Here is a 21,885-nt window from a genome sequence, read left to right on the forward strand (position 1 = left end):
TATCTAGTCTCCGGTATCGATCCTGTCTGTCCTGTCCTGTCCAGTATCTTGCGCGTGTATCCAGTATCAGGATTTGATCTTGTCTCTCTTGTCCTGTCCGGTATCTGCTCGTGTATCCTGTATCTGCTATCGATCCCGTCTATCCTGTCCGGTTTTGATCTCGTCTGCCTCTGGCTTCCTGTTTTCCCACGCCTGACTTCTCTGTCTCACTTCTTCCGCCCGGCGATCGCCGAATCACTGGCGTTTGTGTTCACGCACATGACTGCCGCATTCCCGTAAAATAAAGCTTGTGTGAAAACGTTACGCGTCTAGGTCCTCCGTCTGTTCAGGTTCTGACAATTGAGTGTCTTTGACGTGACTCGTACGTACTTAACATTAAATTACACGGGAATAAATCAAACGTACATTGTAAAAAATGTTCCCTGTAAATCCTGGAAAACTAGAGGGCTACCTGTACCAGTCCCTCCTTTTGACCTTTGTTTTCATCAAAAGGGATACAATTCCAAATCAGGTTTGGAAGCTTGCCCACAGCACAGGAATAAATCACCATGGTAAAAAGTGGTGATTATATTCTTCCATCGTGGTTATTGGTATTTGTTTCAACTCAACTGCCTGTCTAACTGCCGTGCGCTCTAGTGCTTCTTCCCTTCTGTCATGGCTCTCATTCTGCTAGTGAAGGCAACGTGACGTCACCTGCAAAGGGTCATTAAAGCAGCGTTATTGCATGCTAATGATGTGCAGTACAGTTTATTGACTTCTTTTAATGTTTTGAAGATAATTATAGCTCAAAATCCACGATATAATCACTCTATTGTTTATTTTTGTGTGAGAATGTTTCGTGTCTTGTTCATAATTGTCAATAAGCAGACCTGCATGGCTGCTTCCTTCATAGAAGGGCATGCACTACAACTCTTTGTTGTGTTGTGTAATGCTTTTACCTGGTGGAGTTTTCGGCACTATTTTATTTATCGATTTGAAAGAGGGAACCAACAACACAGTGCAGTGCTTAATATGCCTTTCAGCTGTGGAACGGCTGATATTCGAGGACTCCATATAATTGCAATATTGTGGTATTTGGATTCCAAAAGGGTATCTAGTAACTGTATCAGATAACATTTTGAAAGTAAACTTTTTAACCCTGACTTAATTTGAAACTCATCACTCCTTATGATGTTTATGTTCCAGACATCTTTTTTGTCTTTCAAAAAGGTCTGTTAAGAAAAGTAACTTGAGATTTGAGTTTGGCAATGGCATGGTTTTGAAAATGCTCAATGTGGTTTCGGTTGTTCAGTATTGGACGGACTGCAAGTCTGTCTGCCTCCTTATTGTTGCATGTTCCGACCAAGAGTTCTGGAGCACATCCCAAACTGAACTGGTCGCCTGCCAGTCGCAGAGCACACAAAGACAGACAACTCACTCGCTCATTCACACTTAGGGACAATTAAGAATGGCCAATTAACCTGAGACGCATGTTTTTGGAATGTGGGAGAAAACCGGAGTGCCTGGAGGAAGCATGCATACTCTGCACAGGAAGCTGGATTTCAACCCGTGACCTCAGAACTGCGTTGCGGACCCGCTAACCACTTATCCGCCCTGCCGCCCGACACAGAATCTATGTCAGTTTATTTTACATAGCAAATGGAGCAGTTTTGACAGTGCTTTTGGTCCTTTCAACAAGAAGCTGTCGTTAGCAGGAACAATAACGTCAACCTATCTGTCGATCTCTGATGTTTAAGTCTTAGCTAGGTGTCATTGAATTGAATATCTTAAGTGCCAGCTGCCCAGCAGTTTTTTACTTTTCTACATGTTCATATGAGATCCTACCGGTCTAACTGACTAATTTTGTTAATCTCCAATGATGTTGTTTCCTTTTCTTGAGAAAAACCTTTTGACCATGTGGCTCGATATCAAGTTCTCAATCATCTTTTATTGTCCTGTGAGGCAATTTCAACAAACACCCTCTGAATTCATCCTAGCACCTAAGAGTCAATGAGCTGGAAAAGGAACTGGAGCTCATTGCCTTGTATCAAAACAGATTTGTGTACGCTAGAAAATGGTAAAAAAAAAAAGAAAAAAAAGAAAGAAAACGACATAAAATATTGGCCGACTTCAGCCTTGTCTAAACACGGAAAAGGGTTTGAAAAGTGACATCCGGTCCCTAGTGGCCCCATCTAAATCGCATACAAAGACGTTGATCAGTGCTAGCTGCTCTAGGTCAAGCTGCAGAAAACAAACACACACACACACAATCTGGTTCCGAAAAATGAGTTCCCTTTTCATACAATAAATAAAGCATTTTCAGTTAAAAAAAATGCACGTTTGCCTGAAACCATCCTGCAAGAAAAAAAGTCTTTGCAAAGACTAAAAATAGCTGTAAACGTTTTTGCTCTTTATGTGGGACACAATCGTTTCCGTTTGGTAAAACAGAAAGAATTCCGAAACGACAGGCGTCACGGTCTTAGTTGGAGCACGTGTTGATGTTTTTGCCGTCGGCGGCGTCTTCCACGAGTGCCACATGATAGTCGGTGGATAGCGTAAAGTGTGACACACAGCCCAGCAGGCCGCCCACGTACCGCCTGTTGGTGTGCAGGGCGATCTCCTTCATGCCCCCTATAAAACACACATAGTGATGTCATCATTTGAATCGTTCACATCAGGATGCCGATATAGCCGACACCTACCGACATATAAGGGCCCATTGATGTTGAGTTGTCGCATTTTGCCTGGCGACCGACCCGTTTTGGCACCGTAGTCATCCACTGTCAGCTTCCCGGACTGACCGTCCCTACATAGAAAGCAACCATTTAATTAGACATGGAGTGATAGAGAATCGAACACTTTACTATAGGGGACTCAAACTCATGGCAACACTTTGAGGCCCTCCGACTTATTATGATTGCTTAATTTTAACGCAGCCTGTACAAGTTTGATATGGATACCTCTGCGCTAATTCGTTAGGCAGAGCTCAAAATCGGAAAACAATTCACTCGGAAATCCAGCCACTATTACAGTGCGTGCAAGTGAAGATATACGCATCAACTTGCATCAAGTTCCATCAAGTTCCATCTGGTGTGTGTCTTACACGTGTTACTTTATTTACAAGTCAGTGTACTTGGCTGACAGCTTCTTTTGAAAGCACCATGCAAGCGCTAAGGGGGAAAGAAAATTTTAGCTCGATGTACGTCTGCCCTGCAATATGACTGGCAAACTACTTCCTGGTTTGGCCCAAGGCACATATTTACCCATCACAGACCAAAATGTTTGTCATGATTACTCATTACACTCACCTGTGCCTAAACGTTTGGTGCCAGCTGCTGCTGGTTACCTGATTGGTTCCCCGTCCTACTTAAGTCCTTTCACTCGCCTGTTGTCAGTCCGTCAGCGAACCTCTGTTTTCACAAGGCAAGCATTTTTGACTCTGACTCCCGTCTGTCCCGTTTTGTTACCCGTTTTCCACTCGTCCGATCCTGATTTCACTGTTTGTCTCCTGCTACGACCAGTTTTTGACCCCAACCACGCTTTTATCGCCCGTCCCGGCTAACAACCCGTTTTTTTACCCCACCACGTTCTGATCTCCCGTCCCGGCTAACGACCTGTTTTTCCATCTAACTACGCTACGATCACCCGCTGCGGAAGATCCACTTCCGCATTCGGAACACGTTCCTATCCTGTAAGCGGCTTGCTTCCGGCCTCCAGCGAGCACCGGATCGCTGGCGCTGCCTTTCCTCTATATTTCAATAAAACTTGTGAGTAACGCTACGCATCTAGGTACTATTTCTGTTCTGGTGGTGACAATGTTCAAGGATCTTAACAAGGATTTTGTCGTTATAAAATATTTGATTTAAATTGACAGTGGGTGAGCCTTGCTCATGACTTCAGTGAGTTTCTGCCTTTGAGCCGAGTGCGTTAAACATACATTTTTCAGCTTGACCTTGCTTTACAAACACAACTTGACAGTTTTTGCCTCGTTGGGTTACTCTAAACCAAATGACACTGTGCACCGTGTCGTTGTCTTGTACAATAAAACCCATACTTTCAACCCCACCACGCTTTGTTGATAAAAAACACTATTTTCTCAACTATGTAACCTAACCCAATTATTGGGGGCTGTTTAATCAAATAGACAAAACATTGGGCTTTAAAAGGACACTGTGTAATATTTGCGCACTAGTTGTCTCAATCTTGTGTAGCCAAACAGTAGCAAAACACAAGGAAGAATAAAAACTACATAGACTCAAAGTAGCCAAACAGCACTGTTTTTCTGATAAATTTTTGCCAAGCCTTTCACAACATTTTTGGGTTTTCTGGGTACCCTTAGCAGCAAAGTGGTGGACAATCATGTCGGATACCTATACTCGTGTAAAAAAAAATTGTGAAAAAAATCTTGATCTAGAAGTATTTGAAATATGCACGGTTATATGATAGTTCATATATATTTGTTTATTTCAGATTTAATTTCCCCGTATGTTCCGGCCTTCGCTCTGAAAATGCTGGTCTACTAGTGATCCCAAGAGCCAAGAAGTAATCCTCAGGTTTTCCATTCGGTCTCTGGTTCTCAGTGGAACTGTTTGATTCTAGGCTTAAAACACACTTATATTCTCTAGCTTATGAATGACCAATATTTCATGTTGACAATATCTGTGTATTGTATTTTGTATTAAGCTTCAATTATTTTCCTTTTTTATTTTTATTTTATCGTTTGCTAATGCAACATCCATTTTGGCCTGAAAGAGGGATTACCTCATGTGCGGTCCCTTCTTCATTTTCCTCATGCTGAGGTTTTTGAGTTTTTCCTTGCCCTCATGTAGGTTTTAGATCAGGGGATGGTTTTATATTTGTCTGGAGTTTGCAATAGTCTGTACAGCCCTTTGAGACTCCTTGTGATTAAGGGCTATACAAATAAACATGACTTGACTTGGTAAAAAGGGGGTAAAAAACACAAGCAGCACTGAATAATACATGATGTCCCTTTAAAGCAAATGAGCCAGTTGTTTTCATGGTTTTTTTTTTAACCGATTTGCTCAAATCAAACAAAGTATTGGATCGGTCCACTATTGACCCTAGTTGGGTTATTTTTCAAAAATCATAAATTGAGTTCTTATTTCACCTGACAGCTTTGACCCTGTGCCACTTGCCATCAGTGAAGGTTCCGTTGACCACGATGCTTGCTGCGCCGCTGCCCAGGTTATAACTACAGCAAACAACAGAAACGTTTCAGAAATCATAAAACATGAAAAATGAGTACAGTGGTACCTCTCTATACGAGCACTTCTAAACACGGGAATTTTGGTATACGAGTTTTTGGGAACAAGATCTTGCTTGCTATAAGATTGAAAATCCAATTCACTAACGTTTGAGCAGTTGCACATCCAAACTACTACAGGCAAAAAAATAAAAAAAATAATGATGCTTTTAAACTATTTGTTTGTGTGAGTAGGTTCATTTAAAGTTACAGTAACTTTAATTTTAAGTGTACAGTAAGTGCTTCTGTTTCATCAACAGTCTCTCGACCTGTCAATCTCGACTAATTGCCTATTAATTATTCCAAATCCTCCTCATCAAATAATAATAACCCTTACAAACACAACACGGCATCTATTTATTCAATTTACAATCTACGATGATGCTGCCGTCTGCTACCAGTGACTGAGCTGATCCATTTTGGATCTGAAATGGGCAAGACCGCATCTGTTTTGTTTTTTTTCTTAATTTTTTTAAATACCCAATAAAAAATGTTATACGGCATACAGAATTTGAAATGAAACACGAGGAAAATGTGTAATTTGAATGGTATGCCATCTCTGGGAATTCTTCTGGGAACTGTCAACACCCTTCTACTTTCCACGCACACAAATACTTAATCATGGTAAGTGCTCGTAATAAACTTGCATTTTATTTCGTTAATATTATCTTATCTTATTACTGTTTGTTTTTTTGGTTTAATCACTATTTGAATGTGTTTTTAGTGATAGGGAAGATGTGTCTTATAGGTATTGAGAGTTTACTTCGATCAGGGGTCTCCAACAGAGAGTCCGCGGGCACCAGGGGGCTCCAGGGACAGCTGAGGTGCTCGGGGACCCGTTCAGAAAATAGCTCACCAGTGCCTGGTCATTATGATTTTTTAGTAAAAGAATTATTTTGGTGGTTGGCTTAGTCTATTTATTTCTTATTCCAATAATTAACATGGTAATAACATAGTAACAACAAAGAAATAACATACTAAGTTGTTATTTTAGAAAGGGCTGGAGACGCCTGACCTAGATGATTTAGGGCATCTTATCGGGAAAAATTGCACATTACACACGCAATTTGATCTACAAGCACGATCCTGAAACAAATTAAGCTCGTATGTAGAGGTACTACTGTACGTGTTACCAGGGCCGTTGCGCAACCTGAAGATGAGCGCTCCGTTCTGCAGCCCCACGGACAGGAAGTCGCTGTTGGCTCTCATGGGCGTGTCCCCCCGCCACAGAAGCAGGCCGTCCCCGGTACTGCTCTTGAAGCGCATGAACACATTGTTCCTCGAACCGGACACCCTTCAACATAAACCACACATACTGAACTCAACTTTAAGAACTTCTCACATTTACAACTTTCTGAAACGTACATAAACATTGGCTCATCAAAAGACTAGAAAAAAGTAGTTTATCTTTCTGTCTGTCTGTCTGTCTGTCTATCTATCTACCCCGGTAATATCCCTCGCGAAGGGTGACCGACAGCAAGAAACACACATACACACTCAAAAAAAACAAAAGAAAAAAAAGAAAAAGTAGCAAAAAATCTCACGGGTTTCCCTGGTTTACCCCTGCCGCATCATACAAGTGCCCTGCCCACCCTTAGAACACGTCCAAACATCCCACTATCCTTTCACAACACCTCTCCACTCATTCTTGTCACCAACAAGAGCTCTCGCTTCCACTATATTTATACCTCTCTCATGCAGTGCACTCATAACACCATCCATCCACGTTAATTGCGGCCTTCATCTTGGTCTCCTACTATTTACTTCTGCTCTGTAGATCATATTCAACATTCGTCCTTCATCCATCCTCTCCATGTGTCCAAACCAACCGAGTATTCGCTTATCCACACGCTTGCTCAGTTCCACTACTACTCAAGTTCTGTCTCTCACAATTTCATTTCTCAATCTATCCAATCTTGTCACTCCTAACATACTCCTCAAACACTGCATCTCAAAAACGTTTAACTTCCTTCTCAAATCTGCGTTCAGGCTCAGAGTCTCTGCACCATACAACACGGGTGACACAATTACACTCTCATACATTCCTCTAACATTCATACTCATACTCTTGTTACTCATCTCATCAGAGCACCAAAGGTTGTCCTGAAAGATAAAAATAAACACAAGAAAGCAAGATAAAGAAGCAACCCTTCGTTGTGTCTGATGATGAATAAGACTTTGCGTTTATTTATATCTTTCAGGACAATTTTCTGTTTTCTCCATTTTCTGACATTTTTCTCTGGCACTGTGAGTAAAAATTGTCTGGTAATACAAAAAATCTTATCCTTTTCACATGTGAACTGTTTCATTGTCGTTCTAGTTGTTAAGTTTCGACGCTCTCACCTTAGTAACCTAATTAGGTATACTCATTCAAGTAAAACGATGCAGACCAACAAAATTGAAAAAATTAAATACATGAATCTTGAATAAATTAATTTCATGTCTTGGTCATTTTAACCTTTTGAGAATGTCTTTGTTGTCGTAGTTCAGGTAACTGCGACCCATAAACTGCGGGATTTCGATGGCTTCGGTCACGGCTGGGACGGATGGACAAGCAGAGGAAAACATGTTTAGAAACTACAAACCACTATTTTTGCTTTTTCAAAAAACGTTATGAATGAAGCCCGACTTACTGTTCAAGCAGTAGTTTCCACACTCTGCAAGAGAAGCACACAAAACAGAGAAAGCACAGACAGATTTAAAGGATTAACATGTCACAATGACTTCCATGATAAAGCTGCAAGAATAAATCCCGGATAGGAAGATGTAAAGTCATGTCATAAGATTCAAGGCATGGTTTTGCAGTGGGGGGGTAGCATCCCCCTGAGGGGGGCGCTGTCACACCAAGTTTCCCCTTCGGATTAGAAACAATAATTTCCCATGTCACTCGAAAGGCCGAGTAAAAAAAAAAAGACTAAAGGTTTAAAAAAATAATAACATCTAATCCTTTTCACGTGGTCGAAATCTGTGTGAGAGTGCTGTCATTATGATCACAAAACTTACCCGATTCCTTGTCACTAGTGATGGAAATAACGGCTCTTTTTAGAGAAATGGCTCCCAAACAGCTCTTTATGTACTTTTTTTTGCTTTAATCCATGTATTACCAATTCTTATCTAAAACTATGCACAACATGAGTTTAAAAATTAAGCAAAAATGAAAAATGAGACCAAAAGAAAAAAAAGAAACAAAAGGAAAAAGTAAAAAAAAGAGGAAAAATGCAAGAAAAGTGAAAAGAAAGAACTAAGAAGAAAAGAAAAAGAACAAACGACGGTTTTGCGGGGTCCCTTTAACCGGTAAATTACCAATAATAATGTAGCTTTATGTACAAAATGAATCAATAAGTTGAAATATATATATTATTCAACTAAATTATAACAGCATTTATTTTCTAAACTTTAAAACTTTAAAGTCGAGCAACTCAGAATCTCGGAAAAACACACGACACAACAAAATATGTACTTTTCAGCGCAAAAACAAATGAACTGGGAAGTACAACAAAAGGGGTGTCGAACAGGCGGCCCATGGGCCAGATCAGGCCTGCTAAGGGATTGAATCAGGCCCGCGAGAAAACAGTCAGAGAAGGGCAAGAGAAAAATGAGCTGCATGTTGAAATATGTCCGCCTGTTGTTGCCAAAGCCAGGTGCCTCTCACAAAAACGCTGTACTTGCATTTGTTTCTCTCTCTCTCTCTCTCTCTCTCTCTCTCTCTCTCTCTCTCTCTCTCTCTCTCTCTCTCTCTCTCTCTCTCTCTCTCTCCTCTCTCTCTCTCTCTCTCCTCTCTCTCTCTCTCTTTTCCTCCCTTTTTCTCTCACTCCCTATCTCTCTCTCTTTCACTTTCTCTCTTTTTCTCTTTCTTTGTTCCTCTTTGTCTTTTTCTCTCTCAGTGTATTTTTACCTTCTTTTGCTCTCCCTTTTTTTTCTCCCTTTTCTCTCTTTCTCTGCTCACTTTCCCCTTCTCTCTTTCTCTTCTTCTCTTTTCTCTCCTTTCTTTCTCTCTTTCTCTCTATTTTTCCTTGGATTTCTTTATTTTTCTCTCTTTCCTTCCCCTTTCACTATTACTCTTTTTATCTTTTGTTTTTCATGTTCCCTCCCTCTCTCTCCTCATTCCTTTCTTTCTTTCTTTGTTCCATCCTTTCTCTTTTTCCCTCTTTCTCTTATTTCATTCTCTCTCTTTTTGTTTCCCTCTAATCTACTAGTCCGGCACCCAAGAGAATGTTTGTTCTATCGCGTGGCCCCCGAGTTAAAATGAGTTTGACCCCCTTGTACAACAAGAAACTTCACATTCACATTCTTTGTGAAAAAAAGCTAATCGTGAAACACATTATCCTGGAAAAATGCCGTATTTTCCGCACTCTAAGGCGCACCTGATAAGCTAAAATATGGCTTTTTGAGATTTTTTTTTCCATATGTAAGGCGCACCAGACTATAAGGCACATGGAGTAAGAACTGCAGTAAGACCAATGCTTGCATTAAAAAAAACGCAGTAAATGAAAAAACCTTTTTAATAAAACATAAGTTGTTGGGGATAGGGAGGTCTGGGCTTCCCTGTTGAGGCTACTGTCCCTGCGGCCCGAGCTCAGATAAGCAAAGATAATAGATGGATGGATGGATGGATGGACAGCTATAATTATTTAGTATATTATTTAGTATTTCAATACTCCCTCAATACTACATATTTATATCTGTTAATTCAAGGAAAACTGTGCAGGTCAGATGTATCGACATTTCGTTCTGTATACGTGTGTACAAGAATGACAATAAAGTATATCTGAATCTGAATCTGAATCTAAATACCGTGGTACCTCAGCATTTGAGCTTAATTCGTTCCAGGATACGCAGCTACCTTGTTTTTACCGTACTATATCTCCATTTTGTCGAGCCATGAGTTCTAAAAAAGGAAATGATAACGGGTTTTCAGAGAAAAAAGCAGAATGATTTCAAATGAAACGAAGTAGGATAAAAAAAACATGAGCTAGCTACTGTCTACATTTCTTATTTGTAGGCTATTGGAACAGAAATATGTCATCAAGGCTGTAAAACCAACCAGAGCGTGACCGTTTTTCAAGATTGCTAACCATTATTCATGACAAGAAGGAGAGACTTGTTATTGTTGATACGCGACAAGGAGCTAGCAGGAGATGGCGACATAAAGAGCGGAAGTTGCTGTCTGTTTACAAAGGCCTACAACTTGCGGCAGCATCGGAATGGATTTCAATGCCCGTCATGGCGGGTGTGAGAGATTCAAGACGACCGACTCTGTGGTTTGGCATGAGGAAGCAGCGAGTGCAAGTTACAAAGCCACGTAAGAGTTGTGCTCGCGCTTCGCTTCACCGAAGCGAAAGAAAGAAAATGAGAACAGTATGCTGTAAAAATGATTGTGTTTACGTTTATTTAAAAGTAAAGTAACTTAAGTGTGCATTAAGTGCTTATGTATCATCAAAAGACGTGCGCCGTCACTGCCGATACCGTTCCCTACTTCCTTATGGCAACTCTCATCTCATTAGCTGCACCGCTTATCCTCAGTAGGGTCGCGGGGGTGCTGGAGCCCATTCCAACAATCATCAGGCAGTGGGCAGGGGACACCCTGAACTGGTTGCCAGCCAATCGCAGGGCACTTATGGCAACTACCTCATAATAAACTCGCAGTTCATTACGTAAATATCATCTTATTTGTCTTATTTATTTGATGTTTAATTACTATTTGAATGTGATTTTAGTGATCAGGAAGATGTGTTTTATAGCTATTTAGGGTTAGCGTGGATGCTTTTACGAGATCAGGAATGGGTCAATTAGTTTTGATTTATTTCAAATGGAGAAATGTGCTTCTTATTCGTAATTCGAGCTACAAACACGGTCCTGGACAAATGAAGCTTGTAGGAAGAGGTACGAGTTTATTGACCGATCACAAGGGAACTGGCTCTTGATTAGTGGGGAGCCGGCTCCTGTCGTTCACTTCCAAAACTGTCTCATAGAGCTGTTGCTTTTGCGAAAGACACATCACCACTTGTTACGTTTCAAAGGAAAGAAAAGAAAGGGTGATGCCAACGGACCTTTCTGGCAGTGCCTTCCGTCGTATCCGAGAGGGCAGTCGCACTCGTAAGCGTCCCATTTGGGCCTGCAGGTTCCGCCGTTGGCGCACGGGCTCTGCACACACGGGTGTTCCGAGTTGGCCACGTTGACGCCATCCGCCGAGCCGCCGCTGATGGAAATAGTGCGGTCGTTCAGGACCAGCTAGGGTGGGCACAAGGGAGATTCTCTTTTTAATGGCATGCCTGTCAATTTCAGCCAAATTCTTGTCTTATTGATGATTGCAGTTCCCCGTATTAAGCAACAAGCATAAGGACCCGGCATTTGCTGGGCATTTTACTTGGGCGAGGTTGTTGGGGCCCTTGTTTCTTGAAAAAGTGCCAGGGTGCCACTAGGGTGCACCAAAGAGTGTTGGTTTTTATTGGGGGTGCCTTGACAAGACACCTGCAGAGGCCTAAAGTATGTGAATTTTCACGAAAATTGGTTCACTCGTTTTAGAGCCAATAATCACATATGAAGACACACACACGTGCCCAACACATACACACACACACACACACACACACACACACACAAATGTAGGATGTATAAAATTATTTACATTAGATAGAAGATAGAATGACTAGATTTGTACAGATTATATTGAACCTAGGGCAGCACAGCAGCGCAGTGGTTAGCGCGTGTGCGGCACAGTTCTGAGGTCATGAGATCGAACCTCCTGTGTGGAGTTTGCATGTTCTCCCCGTGCTTGCGTGAGTTTCCTCCGGGCACTCCGGTTAACTCCCACATTCCAAAAATATGCATGATAGGTTAATTGGCCGGTCCAAATTGTCCCTACGGTGTGAATGAGCGAGCCAATTGTCTGTCCCTGTGTGCCCTGCTACTGGCTGGCAACCAGTTTAGGGTGTCCCCTGCCCACTGCCCGGAGATAGCTGGGATAGGCTCCAGCACCCCCGCGACCCTACTGAGGATAAGCGGTACAGATAATGGATGGATGGATACCAAATTTAGATTAGATTTGGATTAGATTTAGATTAGATTAGATTTAGATTAGATTAGATAATAAACTTTACAAACACAACTAGGCACCTATTCACTCACGGAAAGACTAGGATGAAAACAATCATCTGCTACCAGTGACTGAGACGACCAAGATTAGAGCCGTAGTGGGCAAGACGAGATTGGTACTTTTAAAAAAAATTCCCATGCTATATACAGTATGTAGTATTATATTACATAAATGATAAGATATGACTATGATTGCACGCTGTTGCTTTAACTATTATCAACTGTTTACATAATTGTCACTTTCGGCCAATCGTGTTGCTGTTCTTTGATTTCACATACTTTAGGTCGGATCTGCTTTCGTAACCATGGAGATTTAGTAAAATAGAAAGGGATATTAGTACAGGTTGGAATTTCTCTTTTGAGGTTTGGCTTCTCTACCTGTTCTCCTTGCAAGTTCAAAATCCTTTAATGCAGGAGTCAGGAACCTTTTTGACCCAAAGAGCCATAAAAGCAAAAAATGTTTTGAAAATAAATTGAGAGCCACATCATATATTTTCAGACAAAATTGAAAAAAACTGCCAAACACGCTCTCTAGACAAAAGCTAATTCTTCAGCACATTTTGTTTCACTGTGTGTCAATTGATGATTTAATTAAATGTATGAAAGGATAATAATGCCAAATCCCGTGTCCTAAATCAATGTAAATATGCCATTTACAATTTGTCTTCCTCCTTAAGTTAAGAGTGTTGAGGCAATTTTTTCCATGAAAGTTGTCCTTAATAACGGTTTCAAAACAATGTGCATGCAAAGTTCTTTTGTAAAAATGTCACAAATTACTGCAAACGATAAGCATATCGTCATATTCACTTTCGGTGCACTGAGCGAGAGAGAGAGAAGGAAGTGCCTTGCGCTGTGTGCAGGGATCCGCCCACCTGTACTGCTCACCCAATCAAAGTCGTTTGCCAGCGTTTTTATTTATCAGTTTAAATGGTTTCTTATCGAACTGCATTAAGTTGCTTCGGCTTTATGTGGACCAAAATCGGGATGAAATCACTTGACTTTGGAACGCCACAGAGAGATGTGCAATAGTGACATTTTATTTCAGAGCCATATGTACTCATGAAAAGAGCCGAGCCATAGGTTCCCTACCACTGCTTTAATGTTTTCTCTCCATAATTTGAGAGTCTACTATGCTTCAAATTTATCAAGAAACATTAAAAAAAAAGAAGATAAAATTAGGTCTTTAATTTCATGCTGTACTTGCCCAAGACACACCGCAGGAAATGGTGCCCCCTACGACCCTAGTTTTTTAAGGATTAAGCCCACCACCTTAGTCCAAATAAATATTTAACAATTTTGCTAAAATAAAGTATGAACCTGTAATTTTTTTTTACTTTTTTCTATTAATAGAAGAAAAACATACAAAGTATGGTGGGAGGCAGGGGTTAACATTTTGCCCATTTTGCTTATATGTATTTGTTTCTTCTTTTTTACCCCATAAAAATGATTTAAAATACAAATAAACAGTGACATAGATAGAAAAGAAAATTAACTCCTGAACTTTATGAGAATATTGTCACTAATGTTGCAGCTACTAGTGGTTAACTTTATTTTTAGGTCAAATGGTTTTCCAATAAATTTTATAGATACGCTGGAATGCAAAGTAGCTTAGAATGAGTGTTTTTGTTTGTTTATTTGTTTTGTTCTATTAATATTGCTGGGGATCATTCAATATAGGGACTTTATGTCTTATGGGGCGAATGCACATTGGAAATTTGTAATGTTACCTTCTGAATGATTCCTGTAAAGGGGTTTCTGACACTCGCCGCCCTCTTGGTTTTTTCATATTGGGGTACACCACCGATGTAGAGTGCTGAGCTGCAGTTGATTTGAGTGAAAGCTCCCTGTATTAACAATCAAATACCCCCCTGTGAGTTGTATGATACTCAATAATGAAAGAGCTGAAAAGCCTAGAGGTCTTCTCCTGCCCTCTAGAGGCCAAAATTGTCACACCTCAGCAAACCCTTCCACTGGCTTCTGGCTGTCCACTTGCAGAATTCCACTTTTTGCTGTGCGGGACACTTTCAGTTCGTGCCAAGCGTTCATATCGATCTGCTGCTCACTTCTGAAATGAAGCATCAGTAGACAAACGTCTGTACAGGAAGTATTTTTCAATTCACTATTATAACAATGCACCTCCAACTTAAGCCAGTCTCAAAGCAGATATTTTTGTAAATACTGTTGCCTATTTATTCTCTAGATCTGTTTCTCTTTCAAGCATTTTTTAACAGTTTATCTAATCTCGTTCAAAACTATGTCCACTACATTGTAACAAATGTCAATAAAGACAATTCGAAACTCTAAAGTACACCAAATTAGTGGTCAGCTACCACTAAGCCGCAACCCTGTACCGGTAAGGGTTATTTGGTCCGGCACAGAAAGAAATAAAAGTTGCCTTGCTTTTTGCTTATACAGTATTTGTCGCACCTTTCTTTTTGACCCAAAAAAAAGAACTCAAAGTTTTACTATAGTATACAGTGGTAGCTATACTTACAAATGTTTCAGGTTACAAAGTACGTGAACGAAAAAATATTGCCTAGTTACAAAAGTGTTTCAGGATACAAAGTCCAAATTGTTAATTTACCAGTCTGTGACTAGTGTGAGTCATCATACACAAAGAGGTAAGTATTAGTTTCAGGAGCGAGCAGCAGCAAGTCAACTGCAGGAGAGAGAGTGGGAAAGGTGAGAGGAGAGAGAGTGGGAAAGGTGAGATGGCACAACATTCATTTGGACAGGTAACTTAAAATTAGTTTTACCTGGTTATATCAGTATCAGAAATTATTTTCCCCCCATTTTATTAACACTCCACTTATTGAAACATGAATATTTTGTTTGTTTGTTTGTACATGATTCAATTGTTTGTTTGTTTGTACATGATTCAAATTGAATCTTTTCTTCCGGCGCCGTCACGAATGGCAGCCACTCCAGCAGCTCCCGTGTTATTTTCGATTGTTCTCGATTGTTCTCAGCTCAGGGATGCTGCTGGAAATGTGAATTTCCCTTCGGGGATGAACAAAGTATCTATCTATCTATCTACAGTACTGTATGCGCTCCCAGAGTTCTACCTGACAACCCGATACATATGCATGAAACCCAGCATGCTCTTCGTGACCCCTTCCCGCTCGGTAAACAGTTCACTGTGTGGCACCGCTTCGAATAGTTTTCTGTCTCAATGGACCCCACGAAAGACATGCAAAAAAGTGGACAAGGAGAAAAGAAGAGGAAGATCCTTTTTCTGGCCATCAAAATAGCAAGAGATAATAGAAATGAGGCAGCACGGCGGCGCAGTGGTTAGCGCGTGTGCGGCACAGTTCTGAGGTCGTGGGAACCTCCTGCGTGGGTTCAAATCCAGCTCTCAGCCTTACTGTTTGTATGTTCTCCCCGTGCTTGCGCGGGTTTCATCCGGGCACTCCGGTTTCCTCCCACATTCCAAAGACATGCATTTCAGGTGAATTGGCCGGTCCAAATTGTCCCTAGGTGTGACTGAGCGAGTGTGTTGTCTGTCCCCGTGTGCCCTGCGATTGGCTGGCAACCAGTTCAGGGCGTCCCCTGCCCACTGCCCGATGATTGCTGGGATGGGCTCCAGCACCCCCGCGACCCTACTGAGGATAAGCGGTGCAGCTAATGAGATGAGATGAGATAATAGAAATGTATGAAAACCCACACAGCCGTGCAGAAGGAGTTCAGAGACAACAAGGAGGAGGATGCACCCATCATTCCATCAGCCCAAATTAAATACATTTTGGCAAAATTCCATGACGTCTCAGAATTTGTTGAAAGAAATCACCCAGAAAAAGTGTTGACAGGTCGGGCCATTGCTCATTATGATGACGTCTGCCTCGCGCAATTCCGATGGATGGCAAAAAGCAGACGTCTTTGGATCAGTTTTATAAGAAATGCGAGGCAAAAAACACTGCTGAGACCAGTAAACAAGGAGGCCAGTTAAAATGTAAATTAATATTATTATTACTTCCTTTATTCTTTGTTTTTTACATTATGTGCCTCTTTAAGTTTATTGTGCGGTAATCTAGTATTAATATGTATTTGTTGCATGTTCCGATGCTCTTTTATGATTTATTAAAAAAATATCATACTTTTGCTAGGCTTGGAACGGACGAGCGCATTGACATTGAAAAGCCGCCTCTACTTAAAAATGATTAATGTTACAAAGCTACTCCCGGAACAAATTAAGTCCGTAAGAAGAGGTACCACTGTATTACTGAATAATATTGCTGACCATGTTTGCAGAGCGCCAAATCGTAGCACTAGGCCACTAGGGATGTAGTTGACATAGGAAAAGGAATTCGATTTTATCTCATCATCAGACTATTTTACTCACTGTACCACGTTGTTGTATATGTAAGGCCTTGATTAAAATCATTTGTTGAAAACTTAAGGTATAATCACAATACTAAAATGAAATTCACAATGTATTTATTTAATGTCCGTCAAATTCCTATTCATCATCAGATACACCAAAGGGTTGCTTTCTTCGCCCTACTTTTTTGTATTTATTTATACCTCTCAGGAAGACTTTCTGTTTTCTTCATTCTTAGTCTAACATATATCTCTGTTACCATGAGTAAAAATAGTGTGATGACGAGATAACTTCTAATGTCTTTTTCCGTGTTATCTACCTCCCTAGTGGAGTAGTGATTACACAGTGTATTTAGGCGTATTATTATTGTTTTTATTACTAATAATCAATAGAAGACTGGATTGGTTGGAGATCACACGAAAGTAAACAGTACGAAAGCAGCGATTTTGTTGTATTTATTGGGATGCCTTGACACAAAACCTAGCTACTGTAAATTCACTTTCAAGAGCCTAAAATACAACTGTGTAAAATCTTACAAAAATGGGTTGGGTCCTTTTGGAGCCTATAAGTCACTCCCGCACCAAATATTGATAGTAGACTAGACGTGAGGATACCTCAAAACAGCGTTTCCCGAGCCGCAGTCAAAACGGAATTCCACGTAACCGTCCAGCAGGTTGATGGCCAGGAAGTCGTTGCTGCCGTCGTCGTCGGTGTAAAGCAAAGTACCGTCGGGCGCCGAAGGTTTAAAGGTCATCTCGAACTCCATGAAGGACAAATAGCTCTGAGACGGCTGAGGCCAAGGGACCACCGCGTATGACAACATCGTCGCGTTAAACAGCGGCGAGGACAGCGAAAAACCTGATGAAAGCAAGTCAAAACAAACATTTTACAAACCATTACAAAAAACCTCATAGTAAACTCAATTTCTTTCATTCTTTACTAAATTATGGTTCATTCACAAGGTCTGTTTCAATTAAAACATACAAAAATGAAAACACAAAACATTATTTGATTTTCCAATAAAACAAAGTGAGCTTAAAGCAGCAATTTGCACGTAAATGGAAAATCTCATTTAATCAACAATAACCAGCAAAGAATAAATCGAAAAAACAATCAAATTGTCACTGTTCCCCATTGCCCTCACTTGGGCCTGCCCATTTGGCGCCAGCTGCTGCTCGTTGCCTGATTGGCTTCCCTCCTATTTAAACTCAGTGCTCTCATTCACTCCTCGTCAGTCCGTCAACGAACCTCTGCACTTGTATTTTGACTATGTCCGGTATCGATCCAGCCTGTCTCGATCTGTCTGGTATCTTGCCCCTTGTTTGTCTTTTACGTTGTTCCTGGGTTTGTTATTAAATATCACCCTTATTTTGAGCATCCCTGCCTCAGTTCCTGCTTCCTTTTACCTGGGTGCACCCGCAAAGCGTAACAAGTGTACAACACTATATTGAACCATGGCTAAAACTATGGCTCGAAAGATATCACAATTACAATAAAATGAGAAAACGTCAAAGCAATTTTTGAAGCCCCGAGTGTAACAACACACAAAGAAAAGTGATCTGACTTTCTCGACACAGTTCTCCCCCGAAGCCGAGCGGACAGAGGCAGATGAAGCCGTCAGCGCGGTTGGCGAAGCACACGCCGCCATTGTCGCAGCCCACGACGTCGCACACGCTGTCGCTGCACTCGCCTGCAAAAACAAAGCCACATGTGGGAAGTCTCCAAATGTTTCGTGAACCTGCCGCACTCGAACGCACCGCCATTTGCGCACCTACGTCCGCGCCGCTCAGCGCTTTTCCAAGGGGCCACGCCCGGATGTCTGTGGCCTTCCCGTTGAGGCTGAGGCTTTGGATGCAGCCCATAAAACCGACCTTGGCGCCCGTCGCCTTCGATACTCCGTAAGTGTTCGGTGTGCCGCCCAGGTAAAGCGGCGAGCGGAAGGTGATCTTTGTGTACTGGCCCTGAATAGTAAAACGATAACATGATGAGATTCTCTTTACAAACACAATTGATTCTTAAAATAACTTTGAATACCTCGTTTTAGAATTAACTTTCTATGTCATGATTACTGATTCGGGGCACCTGCGGCTGCCCCGTTGGCGCCAACAGCCACTGGACCTGATCGGCTGTTGGACTCTTTTTAAACTCCCGTCTTCTGAAAAGAACCCGTCAGACCGTCTGCGAACCTATGCTCTCAGCTAGGCAAGCTTTTGTACTTTCCGACACGATGCTGCCCTGTTTCCCGCCTGATACCAGTTGCCGACCTCTTTTCTGGTGACCTGTTTCTGTTTTTGATCCTCGTCCTGGCCATTGACCTGTTTTTCTCGCTGCCAAGGACTACCCTCGCTCGACATGGAAGTGCCACTTCCGCGTTCCTGCTATCTGCTACCCATGACCGACGATCATCGGATCGTGGATGCAAGCACTGTTCTCCTTCTTAATAAAAACTGAGTAAAACAAACACAATTGGGTACCGTCTCCGTTCCTGGTCTGTGATATTCTAACTATACATATAATCACCTAGTCCTAGTGGTTCTTCTTTTCGAGGATAATAAATCAAATAAACAAAACAAATAATTATGTCAGTATCTTTTTTAGTTCTTTTCTCACTGGCATTAATTTTAGTGTTGCTTATCATACACAGGATATTGCAGACTTCATTTGTTCTACATATAGTTTTACTCTGTAAAAAAATCGGGCACAAAATAGTTTAAAAATGGAATGCGTGTTACACTCTCTCGTCTCCCTCATCTCTCTCTCGTTTCTCTCTATCTCCTCTCTCGCTTGACTTTACCTTTTTTTGCGACAAACTCCTGGGTTCTATTTTCTTCCTTGCTTCTGTTGTCACTTGCCATCATTCATTTGCCCACGGTTTATCCTCTTATGATGACTCGACGTCTTCCCTTTATTAGTACTCTGCCCCCATGGTTCATTGCTAGTACATTGCCTTTCTTGTCACGTCCCAAGCTCCCTGTCACAGTGCTCTTGTATACCAAGTGTGTTGAGCCCCTGCCTGGCCTCCTGGTCTATAAATACCACCTGATGAACTTTTGGCTTATAATGAATGTTTGCCTCTGGTGCCCTGGACACTGTTGCCTTGCCCCCTGCCTTTCCTTGTGACTAGCATTGCCCTAAAAAGGACAACCGTTTCTTTGTACCAATCGGTAATTCTGCATTGTGCTTTGGCGCCATCCCGAGAGAGTTTCTGACAGTTAAAACATAGTGGTAATATGAAAACAGTTTGCATATCAAACTGGTAGACCTTTGTTGAGATCAGTCACAAAGAAGTAGCTCTCAGCAGCAAAAAAAAGGATGGTGACGCCTAGTTTATTTAGGCAGTTTTGGGTTTGTTTGGTTTTGGTGGAACTGCTTGGTATGCAGCCATTGGCTGCTTCCGCTTACATTTGGTACACCTGCTTTGAACCTTATCAAACTTGGCATTGTTACCGGGGAGCGACCAGAAATGGGCGTGTCATTGTCCAGCCTCATCCATCCACTTGTGCCGTCCCTGAAGACAGTGATTGTGTGCCACTGGCCGATGACCACGCGGCTTTCGCTGACAATCTTAGCTGCTCCTGTTCCACAGTTAAACCTGTAAGTGCAAAATAGTTGTCTGATTGCAAAACAAAATAATAATTCTGTTACTTAAATTAATCAAAAATACTAATTTCTGAGGTAGTGGGGATTTGTTTGAGTAGTAAAACATCAAAACAACTTTGCTTTGAGATGCAACCAATAAAACATTTACGTAAAAACAGCATAATAACACCCGCACCCCCTGAAAAATTTTGTTTTCAAAACCAAAATAATTTTTAATATCTAAGCAGTAGCTAAATGGAATTCATAATATTAAAAGTAATCCCTCATACTATCCTGGTTAATGGGGAACAGAGCTACCTCTGATATAAAATCTGCAAAGTAGCCTCCATATTTAACATGTGCCTTGCCAGCCATGGCATGCAGCTATAGTCAATTAGGGAGAATAGATCATGGCTGTATGGTTGCTGTTCATTTTGGGCAGAAATAAAAAAAGAGAAATCGGCTCTGTAGGGCGCCGCTCTCAGCAATTGTCGACTGGGGAAAATGAATCACAGCTAAAACAGTGCTGTTCATTTTAGCCGGGCCAGAACAACACACTTCCTGACAAAAATGCCTTCTGAAGGTGCTCGCTCGAAAAAATATGGGATTGGCATAAAGCATCGTGGCCTCACAAGTGCGGTTCACTCTTTGGTGGAGGCATTGCAAAAAAAGAACAGCCAGACGCAGCAATAAGCGATCAGGGATAATGAGTTGCGGCTGCATGGGTTCCGTCCATTTTAGGCGGAGAGAACGGGAAAAAAGCCGCCACGTATGACATAAATTGCTTTATCAGCCCCGCTCTCACTAATTGTCGACTGGGAGTAATGGATGACGGTCAAAAAAGTGCAATTAATTTTATGTGGGCCACATTGGCATATCTTAAGGGCTGGGATTGAGCAAAAAATCCGCTGTGTTGACCTTGGCTATCAGAAATATCGTAGTCGACCGGGGAAAATTAATTACGGCCACAACTGTCCATTTTATTCAAAGAGTTAGTGTGCGTCACGGTAGCTTCATCATCAACATCAACAACATCATCGGCATCACCTGTAATGCAGTTTCCCTCGCAGAAGGGCCAAAGAGGTGAAATCTCCGCGGCCATGTTCGTTCTCGCCGCAGTACAAAAGCAAGCCGTCCTCAGCGTCCGCCTTGAGCACACGCAAGCGTAATTATTGCATTAATGCAATTACAGTAATCTTTGTTGTTAGGGAGAGAAGCGGAATGGACAATAATAGAAAGGTTTGCTTCACCTTGAACTCAAGGGAGATCTGAAAACTCTGGTAGGAGTTTTTCAACGGTTCAAAGGTCATATGCGAATAGCCGTAGAACTTGGGAAACTTGATGGACAACTCTGAAAGAGAACAAAACAATATCAAATTCAAGTTATGAGAATTTCCAGACGCTACCACTAGAGGCTGCTCGAGACCACTCACTGTCAGTTATTTTGGATGGTTTTGAAGGACGGGAAACAGATTATTACTATTCAATTATTTCAGATTGTGAAAAGTTGCTCGGGATATGTGCAATTCTTGATATGAACGTGATCGGGGAACAAATTAATTTCTTTGAAGTGGTATCACTGTACAGTGGTACCTCCACTTATGAGCTTAAAATGCTCGAATTGCTTGTTTAACAAGTGAATTTTCTCTAT

The 21,885-nt window shown here is 41.4% G+C and overlaps 1 protein-coding gene across 1 annotated transcript in view; it reads right to left on the reverse strand.

Annotated features, from left to right (window-relative positions):
* Positions 1-1,907: 1,907 nt before the first annotated feature.
* egflam (EGF-like, fibronectin type III and laminin G domains) overlaps positions 1,908-21,885 on the reverse strand; it is a 56,712-nt gene continuing 36,734 nt past the window's right edge. The window contains exons 11-25 of the mRNA XM_088336038.1: positions 21,485-21,585; positions 21,282-21,382; positions 20,103-20,247; positions 18,427-18,616; positions 18,220-18,345; positions 17,270-17,513; positions 14,291-14,402; positions 14,065-14,181; positions 11,293-11,473; positions 7,876-7,899; positions 7,701-7,779; positions 6,393-6,536; positions 5,108-5,191; positions 2,682-2,785; positions 1,908-2,610 (exon numbers count right to left, since the gene is read on the reverse strand). Of these exons, the coding sequence (XP_088192164.1) occupies positions 2,459-2,610; positions 2,682-2,785; positions 5,108-5,191; positions 6,393-6,536; positions 7,701-7,779; positions 7,876-7,899; positions 11,293-11,473; positions 14,065-14,181; positions 14,291-14,402; positions 17,270-17,513; positions 18,220-18,345; positions 18,427-18,616; positions 20,103-20,247; positions 21,282-21,382; positions 21,485-21,585 (1,904 nt within the window). The 3' untranslated portion in view covers positions 1,908-2,458. The remainder of the gene's footprint in view (positions 2,611-2,681; positions 2,786-5,107; positions 5,192-6,392; positions 6,537-7,700; positions 7,780-7,875; positions 7,900-11,292; positions 11,474-14,064; positions 14,182-14,290; positions 14,403-17,269; positions 17,514-18,219; positions 18,346-18,426; positions 18,617-20,102; positions 20,248-21,281; positions 21,383-21,484; positions 21,586-21,885) is intronic.

This window comes from Urocampus carinirostris, chromosome 5 (genome assembly GCF_059441175.1).
Source record: "Urocampus carinirostris isolate Australia breed hairy pipefish chromosome 5, RoL_Ucar_1.0, whole genome shotgun sequence".
NCBI classification, from domain to species: Eukaryota; Metazoa; Chordata; class Actinopteri; order Syngnathiformes; family Syngnathidae; genus Urocampus; species Urocampus carinirostris.